Source organism: Cetorhinus maximus, chromosome 12 (assembly GCF_964194155.1).
Source record: "Cetorhinus maximus chromosome 12, sCetMax3.hap1.1, whole genome shotgun sequence".
In the NCBI taxonomy this organism is placed as follows: Eukaryota; Metazoa; Chordata; class Chondrichthyes; order Lamniformes; family Cetorhinidae; genus Cetorhinus; species Cetorhinus maximus.
The window spans coordinates 105,746,453-105,764,880 of NC_135890.1; the positions used below are offsets into that span (position 1 = coordinate 105,746,453).

The 18,428-nt window shown below is 41.8% G+C and overlaps 1 protein-coding gene across 3 annotated transcripts; it reads right to left on the reverse strand.

Annotated features, from left to right (window-relative positions):
* Positions 1-2,384: 2,384 nt before the first annotated feature.
* Positions 2,385-14,303, reverse strand: crybb3 (crystallin, beta B3). Of its 3 annotated transcripts, none has more exons than XM_078554297.1 (6): positions 14,200-14,303; positions 13,364-13,446; positions 10,396-10,514; positions 8,070-8,202; positions 4,937-5,079; positions 2,385-2,711 (listed from the first exon to the last, which is right to left on the reverse strand). In XM_078554297.1, the coding sequence occupies exons 2-6, from the start codon at positions 13,436-13,438 to the stop codon at positions 2,534-2,536; spliced, it is 648 nt and encodes a 215-aa protein (XP_078410423.1). In that variant the 5' UTR covers positions 13,439-13,446; positions 14,200-14,303; the 3' UTR covers positions 2,385-2,533. The 3 variants fall into 3 exon arrangements, with proteins under 3 accessions (XP_078410423.1, XP_078410425.1, XP_078410424.1); XM_078554299.1 differs by having other exon boundaries at positions 14,246-14,269; XM_078554298.1 differs by having other exon boundaries at positions 14,195-14,268.
* Between the last annotated feature and the right edge of the window lie 4,125 nt (positions 14,304-18,428).

Below are 18,428 nucleotides of genomic sequence, written 5' to 3' on the forward strand. Positions count from 1 at the left end.
ATAGTAAGTTGCATTTAATCACTAATATTTTATCCCCCAAAAATTGCATATTTCTTTTAATACCTAATTTTTGAATTTCATTATCAGAAGTTCTTGTGTTAATAACACTTGTGTCCTGGGATCTCATTATTAATCAGTAACATTACAATCAGCTTATAAGAGCAGATTGTTTGCATGCACTTCAATAGGAAAGGAACCAATGATCAATGTTACACATGGTGCTGGCTGCATGAGCAGAGGGATATAGCACTAAACAAAATAGGTATTAAAGGCTTTGTTATTGTATAAAGCCTTAGTCAAATCTATAGTAGTGTGCAGTTCTTGGCACCTAAAATTATAGCAACGATATTAATGCCCCTGAGAGAGGTCAGTGGTGAAAAAACAGATAATTATATCAGGAATTTAAATTTCAAATAAAGGTTAAGGATGTCCTCTTATTCTCTTTGAAATAAAATAAGGTAGCCTAATTTAAGTTTGCAACAATATACGAGAAATTGAGAAAAGGTATTTTTTAAATTGTTCACTTTGCTGAAGGGTTTTACTGTCAGGGTCACAAGTTAAAAGACAGTAAGTTAGGATAAGAAGAAAAACCAGGTGGAACTGTTTTACACAACGGATAATAGAAGTATGGAAAAGTTACCCAGGAAGACCATTGTTTCTTGAACCCACGAGCACTATTCATTTTCCAGTTATCCAGGAAAACCAATGAAATTAATATAGTTAGCTGGTTCAAGAGGTAATTAAATGTACTTCTGGAGAGAGAATTGATTGAAGAACATAGTCTGATGCCACAAAGGCAGAGTTGGAAGCTAGCAAAAAGGAAATATTTTTTGAGTTTAATAGCTTTTTGCTGTTCCTAATAAATCAAACATTCCAAGTGATGGAGTCTTTAGTGGAACAGACCCAGAGACAGTAATTTCCACAGGTGGGACTACTGCACTTTGTGTGGCACTATTGCCGACACTTGGCCAGTCATCATGCAACAAAGTGGTCACTTCCAGAATAGCACTGGCAGGGTCAGGTCCCACGCTTCCACTCTCAGCTGTGAATCAATCTGAGTCAATCAATAGTGAGGCTATTTACACTGGCAGAGTTTTTTCTGAAGCCTTTTTCTTCATGAACTTGCACCAATCGATTTTTCTTTTTCTGGAAATGTCCTGGGGTTATGAAATGCACTATATTAAAATGCAAGTTTTCATTGTTTTGGGGGGATGAAGAAAGGAGGAAGATCTGAACGAACCCATGAACTATTAAAACCCACTCATTATCAATGATAAATTCTCAAAGAAAGACTCTGGAACAAATAAATGTAGAAAGATTTCAAGACGCTTAAACCTACACATTGTCCTCTGGTGATTATCAATTGTAGTTTATATGGATGATCAAAGCTAATATGATTTTTAATGGTCTTTCATTTGTTTGGAAGCACTTCTGGCACCACAGGCTCTTCTTTGATGCAGAGTGAAACTAGGTAAAACATACATTTTGTTATTTATTTTTAAGGGAGTATTTTTTACCCTAGCAGTTGAGAAGTTTACCCCTAAGCCGAGGCCCAGCATTACCAATGTGATCCTCTGTTTATTATTTGGAGATGAGTGGTCTGAGATGCTTTGTAGTGAGGCATTGTAAAGTTCTCTGGGTTTATTTTTACAGCTAAATTACTGGAGCATTCAGTACTAACGGCATGGTATTATTAGAGGTTCTGTCATGTTAGTGGTTAGGTTAAACTCACAGTGCAATCAGATGTTTCATTGTAATATTTTTATAACTCTTTTAAGAGAGATACATTTATAGCTCAATTTTCTTAGCTCTTCCCCTGAATGCTCTGAATCATGGAAGTATCCAGTACCATAGTCACTGACATATTTTGCATCTATCATGTGGCAGCCTGGACAGTGAGCTATTTCTCAAGAGCATCATAACTAAGTCTAGCCTTGTACTCACACATAGGCACTCCCCAGTTGGGGTCATTGGATAATGATCAGAGCAGAAACTCTGGCCAATATATTTTTTCTTTCCTAGTGAGGGGCTGTAAGGTGCTTTCGAGATGCAGTGGTAGTGTCCCTACCTCTGGGTTCAAGTCCCATTTTAGGACTTGATGTCCATGTTATGAACATGGCCAAACTGGTTGATTGTCAGCCTGTAAATCCTCCCAATACACCTGATGGCAGGCCATTAGAGTGGGAGAGTTTCCTGGTCAGTCAAGCTGCAGAAGGCAACAGCAAACCACTTCAGTACTTTGTGAAACATAATCCTGGACCAATCCAAAGAAGTCCATGGTCACCAATGCCTATTAGGGTATGGTACCTGAAGGGGAAGTCAGATGCTACTGCTTATTTTTGTTTAATAAGAAAAGAAACAGAAAATCCATGTGAACAAACATATTCATACAAGTGGTTCCTCTCAGTCACCATTTTATTTGCAACAGTATTATTTTCACAGCATGGGGATGAACGGCTTGTATGTTCTATTTCATTTTTCTTCTTTTTGCATACATTCTGCCCCTGACCTCAAGGTCCTCCTCCTGTCTCTTTCAGCTGCTGATTGGGGTGGCCTGAAAGCAGCCTCGCTTGTGCCACTGCATATCTCTAACACGACGGATAGACTGGATCAGTGGCTGGTTAGAATCCCATTCATTCCAATGTTTATATTCCGCCTTCTCAAATAGATACTGGCGTCCTCTATAACCAGGGTACTGGTACCCCACCCACCTGCAGGACAACAGAACACAGGATACTTATTAAATCTTTTTTGGATACCAGAATAACTTTCATTATCTCCTAGCCCTCAGGTGTAACTCTTATGTTGGTGAAGCTTCTAGATTAATGAAGCAAATCCATGCCTGCTCTACTGATTTTTTTTTGCTCTATCCCAACTAATTCAGGTACCGCGTAGATATTTAAATGCTAATTCCTAGCAAGAATTAGTGTTCACAGGAAGCAAAGGTCAGGCAATGTCAGGTTTGCAGCCTGTAATTTTCCATCCTTTAAAATTAATGAATGGATCATCATGGATAGTGAGTCTGTGAAATCCAACTACGCACTCTCTGTCAATAATCCTCCTTAATGGGATCACCTGATTATCCAGTCCATTCAGTATTTTCTTGAGTTTCTTAGGATATGAATCCCTGAGTCAAAATGTTGAAATGCCCAAGGTCTTTGTTTGCAAAGAATTCATTTAACACACGTAATTTCCTGATCCTCTGCAATACTTATATCTAAATTTTTTCCTTTAAAGATCAGTTAGGCACAGTTAAAAAGATTTACTTGGATCTTTGTTGCTACTAGATATAATCTGTCTTTCTATTGCTTTTTTACTCCTAAAACCCTTTTATTTATCCACAACATTTATGGAGGAGACTTTTGGATTGGGCACTGAACAGGCACTTAATGCAGCATTTGGAATGCACAAATCATTTTCAGCTCTGAGGCTGACTGACATTTCTTTTGGTGTGCTGTAGCTGCCAAATGTGCTTAAAACTGTTCAGGAGCAAATGTGGCCAGTGAATGTAGCCAGTTGACAGGTAAGGCCTGTTGGGGATGGTGATGCCAACTCTAATTGAATGTATTTCTGAAGGTTTCATCACATGATCTCAACTCTTCCACTGACCCACTCCCACCAGTGGTCACCCAACACATCTGCCTTCACTGAATCCTGCCTTCCCACGCCAACTGGAAAATGAAAGGACTCTTCATCATCCAACTGGTGACTGTCAGTCAAACAGCATTATTTCCTATCACAGTGTTTTTATAATTAATAAAATGAAGCGTTCATTGAAAATGAAAAAAAAAACCAATTTTTTTAATGCCCCTATGACTTCTCTGCAGGCGTCTCCTGGAAATTAATTTGTAACTTTTGCAGACTAACCCTGGACAGTTGACTACCCTAGTTCAGAAGGGGTAGGTGGGAATGGTTTGAGAACGGGTTAACAATGGGCTGGAAGAGTTTTGAGTGGCCGGGAGGATTACTCCTGTTCCTCCTAAAAACTTAACATTTGGATCAGGGTTTCAAAGGTCTGAAGAAAGTGGGACAGGTCACCACGCATTCTTCATTCAATTCTTCTTAAGTTGTAATTAGGATCTTACAACAAGCACAGAACCTCAGTTTACATACTTAGGTAGCCTCCTGCATGTTTACACCCTCTTAATGCCTTGTTGAAAGTGCACTTGGGTGGACAATTTGAGTGCGCAAATATGTCCCCACCAGATTTTCCACCATACCACTTATCCTGAATTACACTCCTCTCCCTAAACAAAACATTCAGTGATCTATAGAGTCACTTCTCTTTGCATAAGCATGACATAATAACCATTCCAGGAAATTATTATATTTCCTGGTCTGATACAGCATTGACAGTAATCCTGATAGCACCACTTCTGGACCTTTTACCATAACCTCACCATATTTTTATGCTGCTTCTTTAGTTGTTCTCTCAAAACTCTTCCAGCCCACTGTTGACCCATTCTCACCCCATTCCCACCTACCCCTTCTGAACCAGGGAAGTCAACTGTCCAGGATTAGTCTCCAAAAATGACAAGTTAATTTCCAGGACACTCCTGTGAGCAAAACTGCAGAGAAGTCATAGGGGCATTTAAAAAAAATGTTTTTCTTTTCAGTTTCTGTGAACACTTCATTTTATTAATTATAAAAACACCGGTGATAAGAAATAATAGGAAATCATTTGTTCCCAAGTGTAATACCGCACCTCCTGCCCTTATTTCTGTATATTTACTCTTAATAATTCTATAACATGGGTATAGTAGAGCATGCTACAGTATCGGGTATGGGGTACATCAGAGAGAAAGGTGAGTTGCGTGCTAGTTTTTCCAGACACGCAGCAAGAGATCTTCAAACAACCTCACTGTCACTACAATAAGAGAGTATGTAGAACTTGCAGGGGAGTTTCAGTGATCTAAATGGTCTAAGGTTGTCTTACGTTCCATTGATGGCTTTGATGCTGGCTACCCTATTCTGGAACCCATAAGCCCAAAGGCTGGGAACATCATCTTCTACAATCTCCATCTTCCTGCCATTAAATCCAGCATTCTCAAAGAGATGGATCTTGTGCTCACCGCCATCCTAAAGGAAAGCAAAACAAAGAGTAGGGTGGAACATTTAGTATGAAATTCAGATGGCAATATGTCAGAGAACCTAGAAATGAGGGCTGTCTCAAAACATATCAGAGTCTTGACAGAAAGTCCAAAGGTTTAAATCCCAGTTTAATTAATATTTACACAATAATAACTTGCATTTATACAGTACCTTTAACCTAAAGTGTGTCAAGGTGTTTCACAAATAGAAATAAATGATGATAACAGGCTGGGCTAAAGAGTGAGAAATTAGGAAAGGGACTAAAACAAAGAATGCAAAGTACAGGAGGATTTAGGGAGGGAAGTGGCTGAAGAGCCTGTCACCAATTGGGGAGGGGCGAAGGGAGGAGGATGCATAAAAGGCCAGGCTCAGAGGACTGGTGAAAGGCTAGGAAGGGATTTACTGATGTGATTGAGGAATTTAATTTTTTTATGTTGCGGAGGGAAGGCAAATCAGTGTATGTCAATGAGAACAAGGATAAAAGGTAACCAGCACTTTTATTTTGTCTTACTGTGTTTGCTAGTCTTTTCTCATGTTTCTTTTTAGTCCTTCTATTCCTCCCTTTCGAACACCTTAGTATATTTTCTATATTTTTCATAATTATCTTTAGAACTGTTAGCCTTAAATTTATCCTGTGCTTCTCTGTAAGTTTCAGTTTCATTATAATCTCTCTATTTTTCCCTGGGACTCTGTTCTTTGATGAACCATTTGCTTTATAAGAGTTCAGCATACTTATTTTATACTCTATATACCTTGTATTTGAAGAATTCCCTCTGGTCATTTGTCTGCCCAGTTAGGCCAGACCCTTTCTTATTTTGCCTGTGTCCTATATAATCTATGTGGCTCTCTGTCCTAGATAGACTGTGTCTATCTGCCGTTTACTGTCTTACTGTGTTTTTTTTCTCATTGAGTGTTTGTCCCTCCCTGGTGTTCGTTCTCTTTCTTTTTCCCATCTGTTCCTTTCTCATTTACTGTAAATCTCTCTCTCCCAGTGTGTTTTTCTTGTGAGGTATGTGTATGTGTGTTTCATTCTTATTAAATGTTTCTCTGTTCCACTTCTACATGACTCTCCTATTGCTTGTGCATCTCTCTCTCTATCTCTCTCTGTGTGTATATTTTTCTCCTTTCTGGTGTATCCCTATTCTTTGCCCTGCATGTGTGTGTTTCTCAGAATTCTCTTGCTGTTTATGTGTCTTTCCTTCTCAATGTCTCTCACTCTGTCTCTCTCAATGTGACTTGCTATTTTGATATTGCTATATGTGTGCGTCTCCAATTCTTAATCTCTATTCCTATGTGACTGTGTCTTGGTGTGTGTGTACTTTGCTGTGTGAATATGTCTCTTTCTATATGCCTTTCTGTCTGTTTCTCACTCTGCCTCTTTTTCTCATATTATGTGAGTCTTACTGTATGTATGCATGTGTGCATATACACATGTTTCTCTTTCTCACCATGTGTGGCTCTCACATTGGCTCTCACTGCTTTAGGGCTACCTCATTGTAAGAGTTTGCCTGCAGCCTGCAAATGGAAAGCATAACTCATAGAATCCCTGAGGAATAGTCAAGGAAGTTGGCCTGGGTTACAGAACATAGTTCCTGGGCCAATTGCAAACCTTCCTTCCTTCCTTCCCTCTCCCTGAACACCTCCACTAAGCCCACAACCACTATTGGCAGGGCCAATAGATTGCCTGTGTTGAGCTGGGGTTGGAGTTCCATATTGCAAAACCTCAGAAGCAAACTGCAGATATGTATTGCACAAATAGAATCACAGTATGGCAAGTCAAGAAAGCAAATCAGAAGTTTCCATAAGCTAAACAGTTCCAGCTTTGGGAATATGAACAGTGCAGAAAATCAGCCATTTTAAGCTGTTGAGCAGTGCCTAAAGTGGGGATCACCAAGAAAACAAGAGCAATTCATTATACAGCTGATTAAAATGTTTTTAGATAATTTTAGAACTATAACAAAGCCTGAATGATCCCCAAAAGTACCAATTTTGGTGTATGATGCTCCTTGCACACAGGTCTGTCTACTTGTGCGCTTATCAATGTGCAAGGGGTTACTCCATGTGCAGGGCATCAGGAATTTGGATCTTCTGTCATTCTTATGTATGTGCCTCTCTCTCCCTCTTGAGCATTTGCCATTTCTCTCTCTTGATGTGCATTGTGTGCGCATCGTTCTCTGTATATGTATGTGTGCACCTTTCTTTTATTGGTCTGTCTTTCAGAGCTTGGTGTTCTACTGATTTTGTCTCGTTCATTGTTTGCTCTTTCGCTCTGCCTATCTCTCTCGCTGTTTTCCCTCTCTTATGGTGTCTAACCCTCTCACACTGTTTGCTCTCTCTCTATCTGTTCTCTTACACATTTTTCTCTCCCACAGCATTTATTTCTCTCACACTGTTTGCTTTCTCTTTCTGTCCCTGCACTGATCAACATCATTGCCCCCTCACCAGGGCCTGCCAACTTGACCCGGCAAGATCCCAGACTTACTTGTAGATCTGGGTCCATTACTAAATGCACCCTCAATGTCCTTGGTGCAGCACCGACAGTGGCCAGCACTCCCTGTGGTGCAGCCAGCCTCTGATTGGCCAGTAGCTATATGAGGCGGTACTTCCTCCTGGTGGGGTGAGGTGGGGGGTTGGTGTGTGTGTGTTGTTGTGGGGGTTGGGGGGGGTGGCAACAGTGGTGGTGGAAGTCTCGTCTACATACCTAAAATGGAAGTGGGGCGAGCTGGTCAAGCAGAGATGGGGAGCACACCTTCAGTGATAAATCCAGCTGTATATCTCCCTCACGCTGCTTTCACACAGTGTGTTTTCTATCATGTTGTCCATCTCTCACTGGTTGCTCTTTCACTGTTTCTATCTTACGCTGATTGCTCTTTCACTGTGTTTGTCTCTTTCTTTGAATGAATGCATAGCTCTCTTTTCTCTGTCTTCTTCTTTGTGTTGATTGTGATGGGAAAAACATGTAACAAAGTGGTACTTACGATGAGGATGGGTCGGAGTGATAGCAGCCTCTCACTATTGTGACTGTTGGACCATGTGTCCCAGCGTGGGTATTCTCCCTTCTCCAAAACAAACTGTTCGCCAGTGTACTTTTGTCGCTCAAATCCCAACCATCTGGGGGAAAAGAAACAGCAACTGCTAAGCACTACAGGGATACAGCTGAGAGATTTGATCACGTCTCAACCACACAGAGATCTTTCAGATAGACTGGGCCTAATACTGTTTCAGCACCTATCAGCAGAAGTGACATGGCATTTTTATCAAATTATTGCCAAATGTGAATTTCAATTCAGTAAACCTGGGCAATCACCAGCTTTAAAAAAAATCTTTGCTCCTGTCTTTGCAGGGAGATAGGTTATTGGCAGTAGGTGGGATGCAGATTTCAGGTTACTATCAGATCAGCCATGATCTTATTAAATGGTGGGACAGGCTCGAGTGGCTGAATGGCCTCATCCTGCTCCTTGTGCGTATGCTGATGGCCCACAGTGTCTCATGGATGCCCAGTTTTGAGCTGCTAGATCTATTCAAAATCTATCCCATTTAACATGGTGGTAGTGCACACAACACGATGGAGGTAGAATTGCCAACTGTGATTAAATGTATTCCTGGAGATTTCATCACATAACTTGCCCTCAAGCTCCAGTCATTAGTTGGCCAACACATCTATCCTTGTCATGCACTGCCTTCCCACGCCAATTGGAAAGCAAAAAGATTCATTTCCCATTTGCATGATGCTTGACTGTCAACCAAATAGTCTTATTTCTCCATTTTCAATATTTTTATATCTAGTTGAGAGAAATGTTCAAAGAAAATGAAAAAAAAAATATTGTTTTTAAAGTCCCTATGATTTTTCTCCAGGATTGCAAACAGCAGTGTCCTGGAGATTGATCTTCAATTCCTGGAGACACCAGGCCAATCCTGGAGGGTTGGCAACCTTAGATGGAGGGTATCCTCAATGTGAAGATGGGATTTTGTCTTCACAAGGACTGTACAGTGGTCACTCCTACCTATACTGTCATGGACAGATGCATCTGTGACAGGTAGATTGGTGAAGACTAGGGTCTAGTAGGATTTTTTACCTCTTGTTGGTTCCCTCACCATCTGCCACAGGCCCCTTCTGGCAGATATGTCCTTCAGGACTCGGCCAGTTCAGTCATGGTGTTCCCAAACCACTCTTGAAGTCCCCCACCCAGAGCACATTCTGTGCTTTGAGATGTCCAGTGCTCATGAACAGCACTATATAAATGCAAGTCTTCTTCCTCAGAAGATGCAAACATTGGATCATAATGATAGATATCTATTTATGTCATTGCAACTACTACATAGGTCTCTCAGCGAAGTTGTCGGCCTGGTTGTTTTTAGTTTTCAAACAACTTGCAGAATGTTATCAAGAATGTGGTTCTCTTTGCTTATGACACAGGTGACCATATAATCACAAACAGAGATAACCCAGACTAGACAGTGGGCACACGTGATGGCTTATCTTTGGTGCTGAAAAAAAACAAGTTGAATAGGATTCACTGCGAAAACAGCCTAGACTAAAAGGTTTTTAAATTCTATTCAGCTCCGTTTTTTCTAATCACAGTTGATCTATCCTGAGCCAACATGAGTGATGAAGAGGGTTTTAAAAGCTGTTTGAAACTGCATGACCTTGGCACAATTTCCCTAGGTCCTTTCATGCTTCTAGCTAAATTCTTGAGATGTCCATCCTTGCTACAGTTTACAAAGTAAACCTCAAGCTAATTGTTACTTAAGCAGTGACTACTACACACTTAACAGACTCAACTTAACTCAGTGTGGTTCAAATGGACAGAGTTGAGAAAAATTCAAATACAGAAATCAGGAGATGAAGAGGGGGAGGTGATGGCATAGTGGTATTGTTGCTGGACTAGTAATCCAGAGACCCAGGATAATGTTCTGGGGACTTGGGTTTGAATCCCATCATGGCAGATGGTGGAATTTGAATTCAATAAAAATCTGGAATTAAAAGTCTAATGATGACCATGAAACCATTGCCAATTGTTGTAAAAACCCATCTGGTTCACTAATGTCCTTTAGGGAAGGAAATCTATGTCCTTACCTGATCTGGCCTACATGTGACTCCAGGCCCACAGCAATGTGGTTGACTCTTAAATGCCCTCTGAGCAAGGGCAATTAGGGATGGGCAATGAATGCTGGCCTAGCCAGCGACACCCGCATCCCATGAATGAATTTTTAAAAATCAACTGACAGGAATCTTTTTGATTTCAACAACAATCATTACGCTATCTCTGCTCTTTTCACATCTATGTAAATGTATATACTTACGGACCACTTTCCACATGGATTGATCCCACTTTTTCAAAACCTTTTTCTACCAGGTTCATACATTCTCCAGTAAACTCAGACTTGCGTCCCTGGAAATTCTCAAGCTCATAAACTGTGAGCTTGAAAAGATTAAAATAAAATAGGTTAATGATAGATAGAGTAGTATCCTGGATTGTGATATTACAGAGTTGTCAGGGCTAGATGGGAAAACATAATGGGCCATCATTTGCTGTTGTAGGCTGCAGGGCATCTAACAACTTCTGCCATTAGGACGACTTGCCTATGCACATTTAGGTTTTGAATTTTTTGTGAGGCAAGTTGCGGAAAGTGCAAGCTGATAAAAGTTACAACAAGGGAAACTGGATATCTGGGACTTCAATGAATAAGGCAAGCAACCATGTATCTCCTTAACAAATCAAATTGAGGGATTATGAAATTAACAGGGCATGGACTGAGAAGAAGTGCAAATTAGAATGGGTGAAATAATGTCAAATCAGGCACAGAAAGAGAAGCAAAGAGAAGGAACATCTGTTTGCTGTTTGAATATCCATCTGCCTAGAGCCCTGAGGGGAACCAGCGCTGCAGAATGGAGCAGTTCCATTTCAGGCACCCAATATTAACATTCAACTCTATTAGATTAGATACTGCACAGCTAGATGTGGAAAGAAGCAGCCTCTCTGCCGACCCAGCAATATTCCTGAAAACCAATGCCAGGGCAGCACCCTTCACTGTTAATTAACTATTATTTATTTGCACACCAGCTATCCTTCCAGCCCCTTTGTAAAACTTACAGTGTAGCAACAGTCAGTGCAAAATTCAGGGTGGTTTAGTGCTATGGACTCATGTCAAATAGGAACTAGCAGGTTGAGAGCTCCAAACTTATTTAACATATACAGTTCTTGTAACTGACGGAAAGGGTTCACTTTTACCCATAAGTTTGTGCTGGATTCAAACCCAGTGTCCCACAGTTTCCTGATGCATTAACTTAGAGAGTTGCCAACCAACCACCTATGCAACAAAAAAAGAGAAAAATCCTGTGGATTCTGGAAGTCTGAAATAAGAACAGAAAATGATGGGCACACTCAGCAGGTCTGGCAGCATCTGTGGAGAGAGAAACAGGGTTAGTGTTGCAGGTCTGTGACTTTTCATCAGAACTGGGAACGTTAGAAATGTAACAGGTTTTGAGCAAATGAAAGTGGGAAGGGTGGGAAGAAGAACAAAAAGGAAGGTCTATGATGGATGGAGCGCAAGAGAGATTAAATGACAAAAGGTTTCATGGTGCGTGGAGTGATAATGGGACAAGAAAAGAAACAAAGGCTGTGTTTAGAGGAGGTGAAATGGCAGGATCCTGAATAGCTGCTACCTGAAAGCGAAATGTATAAAATGAGAGAAACAAGAGAGTCAAAAAAGCAAAGAAAAACAAAACAAAATGGGGGCAGAGGCTATGATTTAAAATTGTTGAATTCAATGTTATGTCCAGAAGGCTATAAAGTGCCCAGTTGAAAGATGAGGTGCTGTTCCTCAACCTTGAGTTGAGCATCATTGGAACACTGCAGCAGGCCAAGGACTGGAAGGTCAGAGTGGGAGCAAGGTGGAGAATTAAAATGACAGGTGGACAGGTGACCAAGTGAACTGAACGGAGGTATACCCCAAAGTGGTCACCCAGTCTTGAGCTTGATCTCCACATCATGAGCAGTGAATAAAGCATGCTAAATTGAAAGAAGTACAAATTCACCTGGAAGGAGTAACAGTAACTGGGACCTTAGTCAATGAGAAGAGAAGAGGAGGTAAAAGCATCTCCAATGCTTGCATGGGAAGGTGCTATTGGAAACAGAGGGAGAATGAAATGAACCAAGGTATCTGGGTGAGGAAAGTCAACAGCTCTAACAACTGATGGAGGGCGATGGTGGTAACTGAGATGAATGGTATCGCTAGGGTTTAACTGCATTGTCACTTGCAAGTAGTTGATACTAACAACAATTAATGAATATTATGGCCTAAAACACAAGACCGTTTCAAGAGAAAAAAATTAAACCGATCTAATAAGGTACAGGATATTCACAGTTAAGCATTCAACAAACTCACTAAAACACTAGAATAAAACAATTTGACAAATTACAGTCTGTGTCTTGTTCAAATGCAAATAATCATTCTGAAGAAGTCAGATTTAGAATTTTTAAAATTCATTCACGGGATGTGAGCTTCGCTGGCTGGGTCAGCGTTTATTGCCCATCCCTAGTTGCCCTTGGGAAGGTGGTGGTGAGCTGCCTTCTTGAACCGCTGCAGTCCATGTGGTGTAGGTGCACCCACGGTGCTGTTAGGGAGGGAGTTCCAGGATTTTGACCCAGTTACAGTGAAGGAACAGCAATATATTTCCAAGTCAGGATGGTGAGTGGCCTGGAGGGGAACTTCCAGGTGGTGGTGTTCCCATGTATCTGCTGCCCTTGTTCTTCTAGATGGTAGAAGTTGTGGGTTTGGAAGGTGCTGTCTAAGGAGCCTTGGTGTGTTCCTGCAGTGCATCTTGTAGATGGTACACCCTGCTGCCACTGTTTGTCGGTGGTGGAGGGAGTGAGTGTTTGCGGATGGGGTGCCAATCAAGCGGGCTGCTTCGTCCTGGATCGTGTCAAGCTTCTTGAATGTTGTTGGAGCTGCACTCATCCAGGCAAGTGGGGAGTATTCCATCACATTCCTGGCTTGTGCCTTGTAGATAGTGGACAGGTTTTGGGGAGTCAGGAGGTGAGTTACTCTTCACAGGATTCCTAGCCTCTGACCTGCTCTTGCAGCCACAGTATTCATATGGCTGGTCCAGTTCAGTTTCTGGTCAATGGTAACCAGGATGGTGATGAAAAATAAAAGTTGACCTGAGGTCCCAATTTACCAACAACAGCAGAAAAGAATCAGAAACTAACTTTACGCCAATCTTGGAGCTCTGTAGGCGAGTCCCAGGTGAAGGGAGCACATTTGGTACCTTGTAACTTGCTCCTGGTGCACTCTGGCCTTTCCCAGCTACCAGCTGCTCCGGGACGTCCTGCTGCTCTGCCATCGTATGACCTTCAGATGCAATAAAACTAGTTACATTTCATTGGACACTGTCCACATTGGGCCAACTCTGCTAATGGTCGAGCGCTGCTGTGCTTGTTCCAGTACCTAACGCCGCGCTGTTGGGACGGAGCGCACTCGCAGCATTACACCGAGCTCCCGCCAAGGTTTCCGGTATTTGCCATGCATCACCCCTTGGTTGAGAATTATTCACTCCCACAGTTCTACCATAAGGGATCAGGGAGCAACGTCGGCCCCCAACCCACATCCTATTGGCCTCAAAATCCAAATTGAGAAGGGGGCAAGTTACTATTAAAGACATTTTAGCCACTTTCAGAACTTGGTCTGCAACGCGAGGAGGAAATTATTGGAAAAAGTAGCGTGAGACATATAGAGAAAAGAGGATAAGGATATCGGATGTGGGTCTGACTGGACTGAATTCTAGATTATTCAACCAATTTTATCAGAATAACAATGTGGAATAAAATATTAATGTCGAACGCTACAAACTTAATTATTGAAAAAAGTAACACTCCCTATTTAAATAAAAATTGCAAAGCCTTTGATAAAAACACAATGTAAAATTATAACTATGATCAATTTGAAATAAATTGCAAATTTTGAAACGATGAGCGTTAAATTTCTATTTCATTAAAAACAAGCAAACAACATCATTAACTGGCACCAACAAACAAAACAGCAACTTCTAGCTGGGGAGCGGAGTGACCAGAGGGATTGTTAAAGGTCAGTGGTTGGGTACCGTACGGGCTGGGCTCGGCTCGGCGTCTCTCTCCTGCTCTCTGGATCTAACCTGGATGCCGCTTCCTTCTCCACACCTGCTGCCCTATTTATGGCCTCAGCTCGGTGGCAGATCTGAATTTGCTGTTGTCCCCCCGACAGCCGACGCAGCAGAATCAAGCGAACATCATCTGATCCGATTGTCAGCGGCAGAGCCCAAGTGCACAAAGTTCAATGCCACGGGCTCCCAAAAATCTTCCAAACCCCGCCCGCTGATTTGGGGAAGATTAAAATCTGGACCCTGATCAGCAATTTTAGAACAAATGAGAACTAGCAACACCGGCCATGCCAAAAACCAACACTGCTGCCATCAACACTTTCATTTGGATCCAACTGCCATCTCAACCATTTCATTAATGATTTCTGACAGCCTTAATGACGGGATAAACAGCTTTATAATTGAAAAAGATCTAAGGGAGAATCAAATTGGGCAGTAGTGTGATGGACTGATTTAACCTGGTTAAGTTGAACCAAAAGAAAAGTTACAGAAAGCAGAGCTAGAGAGATTGGCTGCTTTTGAAATGTGCTACACAAGGATGTTGGCATTTGCAGAATGGATGTATCAGCTGGGAGACCAAACAGGCTGGCCAACTCGGCATTTCCGAGGAATAGCTGAAAGTGGCATATACGAAGCAACAGAGTACGTTAGTCAGCTGAAGACCTGTATCCACTGGTGATGGAATAGGTCGTCATCGTCATTTTTTTCTCTGGTGCTGAGACTCAGAAAGCTCCTGCCTGGTCAGCCTTCTCGACTTCTTTGACAAATGTTTTCCCAAGTTGGAAAGCTCCATGTACCTACAGAAATTAATTTACAGGTAAAACAGCAGGTACTTGTGAGAAGAATTATGTTAGTGTGTGAAGAGGAGAGATACCGATTAGGGTGCCACAAGAATCAGTATTGAGACCACTATTAATTCTCATACACACAACTTGAACTTAGAAACTCAATGCTAAGATTAAATTTGCTAAGGACTACAAGTAGTTTGCATTTATATAGCACCCTTACTGTAGTTAAAGTCACATTAGAGAAGCATTATTAGATAAAATTTGACACCAAGTCACGTTAAAAAGACCTGCAGGTATATGTCTCTTTTCACAACTACCAGAAGTCTCAAAGTACTTTACAGTCAATGAAATACTTTTGAAATGCAGTCACTGTTATAATGTGGGAAATGTGGCAGCCAATTTGTACATAGCAAGCTCCCACAAACAGCAATGTGATAATGACCAGGTAATCTGTTTTTGTGTCGTTGATTGGGGGATAAATATTGCCCAGGACACTGAGGATAACTGCCCTAGTGTTCTTCAAAATAATACCATGGGATCTTTTACATCCACGCAAGCAGGCAAATTGTGCCTCGGTTTAATGTCTCATCAAAAGACAGCACCTCCAACAGTGCAGCACTTCCCTAACGTAGTATCAGCTTGAATTTTGTACTCAAGCCCTGGAGTGGGATTTGAACCCAAAACCTTATTAGAACTGGTTAACTGAAAACTTACTTCTTTGTTCAAGCTTTAAGCAGTGTCTTAAAGGAGGAGAGGTAGAAGACAGAAAGGCTTAGGGAGGGAATCCCAGAGCTTAGGACCCAAGTAGCTGAAGGCATGGCTGCCAATGATGGAGTGATAAAAATTGACAATGCGCAAGAGACCAGAACTGTAGGAGTGCAGAGATCTGAGTGTTGTAGGGCTGCGGGATGTCAGAGACAGCGGGGGGAGGGGGAGGTCATGGAGGTATTTGAAAACAAGGATGAGCATTTTAAAATTGAGGTGTCATTAGACTGAGAGTCAACGTACATCAATGAGACTTTGTGCGAGTTAAGATACAGAACAAATAGGAAATTAGGAGGGGTAGTGTATTTGGAGGCAGCTCAGAAATTACAGAATGAGTTGGATCAAATGTTTAATTGAACAGAACAATGTATAATAAGTTTAATACAGGATGAAGTATACTGCATAGGAAAGAACAATGGGCTACATGTGCACTCCACAAATGGTGTAATAGGCTAAAGATGGAATTTTAAAAAGCCCTAGGAGCCTTAGTAAACTTGAAGGTCAACATGTTCAACCAATGCAGATCAGTAATCAGTAATAGAGGCAAAAATCCTGGAAACTTTTAAGAAGCAACAGGATTTTATCACAAGAGGATTCGAGTATAGGAGTAAAGATGCCGTACTGCAATTATATAGAGCTTTGATGAGACCGCACCTGGAGTATTGTGTGCAGTTTTGCTCTCCTCACCTAAGGAAAGGCATAGTTGCCGTAGAGGGAGTGCAATGAAGGTTCACTAAATTAATGCCTGGGATGGAGAGATTGTCCAATGAGGAAAGAATAAATAGGCTGGGCCTTTATTCTCTGGAGTTTAGGTGATCTCATTTAAACATACAAAATTCTTCCAGGGCTGGACAGGGTAGATTCAGGAAGGATGTTTCCCCTGGCTGGGGTGTCTAGAACCAGGGGACACAGTCTCAGAATAAGGGGCAGGCCATTTAGGACGGAGATAAAGAGGAATTTCTTCACTCAAAGGGTGGTGAATCTTTGGAATTCTCTGTCCCAGAGGGCTGTGGAGGCTCAGTCGTTGAGTATGTTCAAGGCCGAGATCGATAGATTTCTACATATTAAAAACATCAAGTGATACGGGGATAGTGCAGGAAAATGGTGTGGAAGTAGATCAGCCATGATCCCACTGAATGGTGGAGCAGGCTTGTAGGGCTGAAGGGCCTACTCCTGCTCCTATATCTTATGTTCTCATGGGCAACATTTTACCCCCATCGGGGGGGGATGTGCTTCAGTGGGCACGGGCAGGCGGGTTCCTAATCAGCACCCCCACTTGGGGGTGCGCCACCATTTTAAATGGGCGGGCCAATTGAAGCCCGCCTAGCGTGACATCCACCAGGTAGTGCTATGTGCTCCCTGTGTGGGCGGAGGGGGGATTCCCTCAGCCAGGGGTGTGCTCTTTCATGCATACACAGAAAAGAGTGCACAGATCTCCGAGGCAAAGTGCTGCCTCAGGGAGATCGGCTCAGATGTTAAACTTTAAATAAAGCTGAGAAAAAAAAATTGCTGCCATGTCCCTTCATGTGACAGTCACATGAGTTGGGACATGTCCATATCTTTTATCTTGAAATATTATGACATTTTAAGATCCCTCATGAAGCCTCACCCCGCCCGTGGATGAGGTTTCATGCTTTTTCTAAAGGCCGCCCGGGCTCCTCACCTTGGTTGGGCAAGTGCATTAATTACCTTAATTACTTTTCTAAAGCCCTTAAGTGGCTGAGCCAGCTGTGCGGCCGCCGAACTGACAATCTAAATGACACGTGGTGACGTCGGGATGTCCGCCCGAAGTCACCCTACGTCATTTGACACGTCAGTGAGCGGGCCCCACCTCCGCTTGTTGACCGGAAGGTCCTGCCCTATGTAAACATTTGGATACTGAAATGCAAGGACTTTGCTATTCGGGTGAATTAAAATTGGTCAAATGACCTTCCTCATCTGTATTATCATTGTCTTGTGATTACAATAAGGAGCCAATCCTATTCTAACCATAGACTACTCATGCAGTTACAACTGGAGTCATTAGATCATGATCAGGAGCTGTTTACTGTCTAAACAGACAGCCATTCGTGAGTCCCTGGTATTCACATTAAGAGGAACAGATGTATTTTTCTCAAGGACAAAGCAGACAGGAGTTCAGAATAAAGTTTTTTTTATTACATATGAAACTAAGTTGTACAAAAAATTTAATACCACAATATATTAATCTTACTGTGATCTGTATTTACACAGCTCGATAAGGCTGTCTGGAACAAGCATCGGGAAAACAGAAACCATCATTTAAACCACATCCTCTAACACAAAGCTGCAACTGTGTTCCACATACAAACCAAACAAGCTCCTTCTCATGTGGGGTAGGGGTCAGGAAATCAGTAGCTCTCAATTACTGCCCACGGTTAGAATGGTGACTAAACTCAAACTGAGTCTTTTTGTACAACATAGATCATTCATCTATCCCTCGTACAGCATTGTAAATAGGTTTTGTGCTGGATGTGGATCAAGGCTTTCCGAATACATTTAATCAAAGACCCTCAAATAGACACCAAGACAGATAATCACCGCCCATGCACCAGGAGTAATTATGAAAATGACCCAAAGCAATAGAACATTTTCTATTGCTGTTCAGCAGTTAAAATATCTAAAAT

Excerpts from the sequence above, each read along its gene's own strand:
- crybb3 (XM_078554297.1), bottom strand. The coding sequence starts at position 13,438 with ATGGCAGAGCAGCAGGACGTCCCGGAGCAGCTGGTAGCTGGGAAAGGC. Across the intron at positions 10,515-13,363 it reads CACCAGGAGCAAGTTACAAG|CTCACAGTTTATGAGCTTGA; the intron begins GTACCAAATGTG and ends AATCTTTTCAAG. Across the intron at positions 8,203-10,395 it reads ATCCATGTGGAAAGTGGTCC|ATGGTTGGGATTTGAGCGAC; the intron begins GTAAGTATATAC and ends CTTTTCCCCCAG.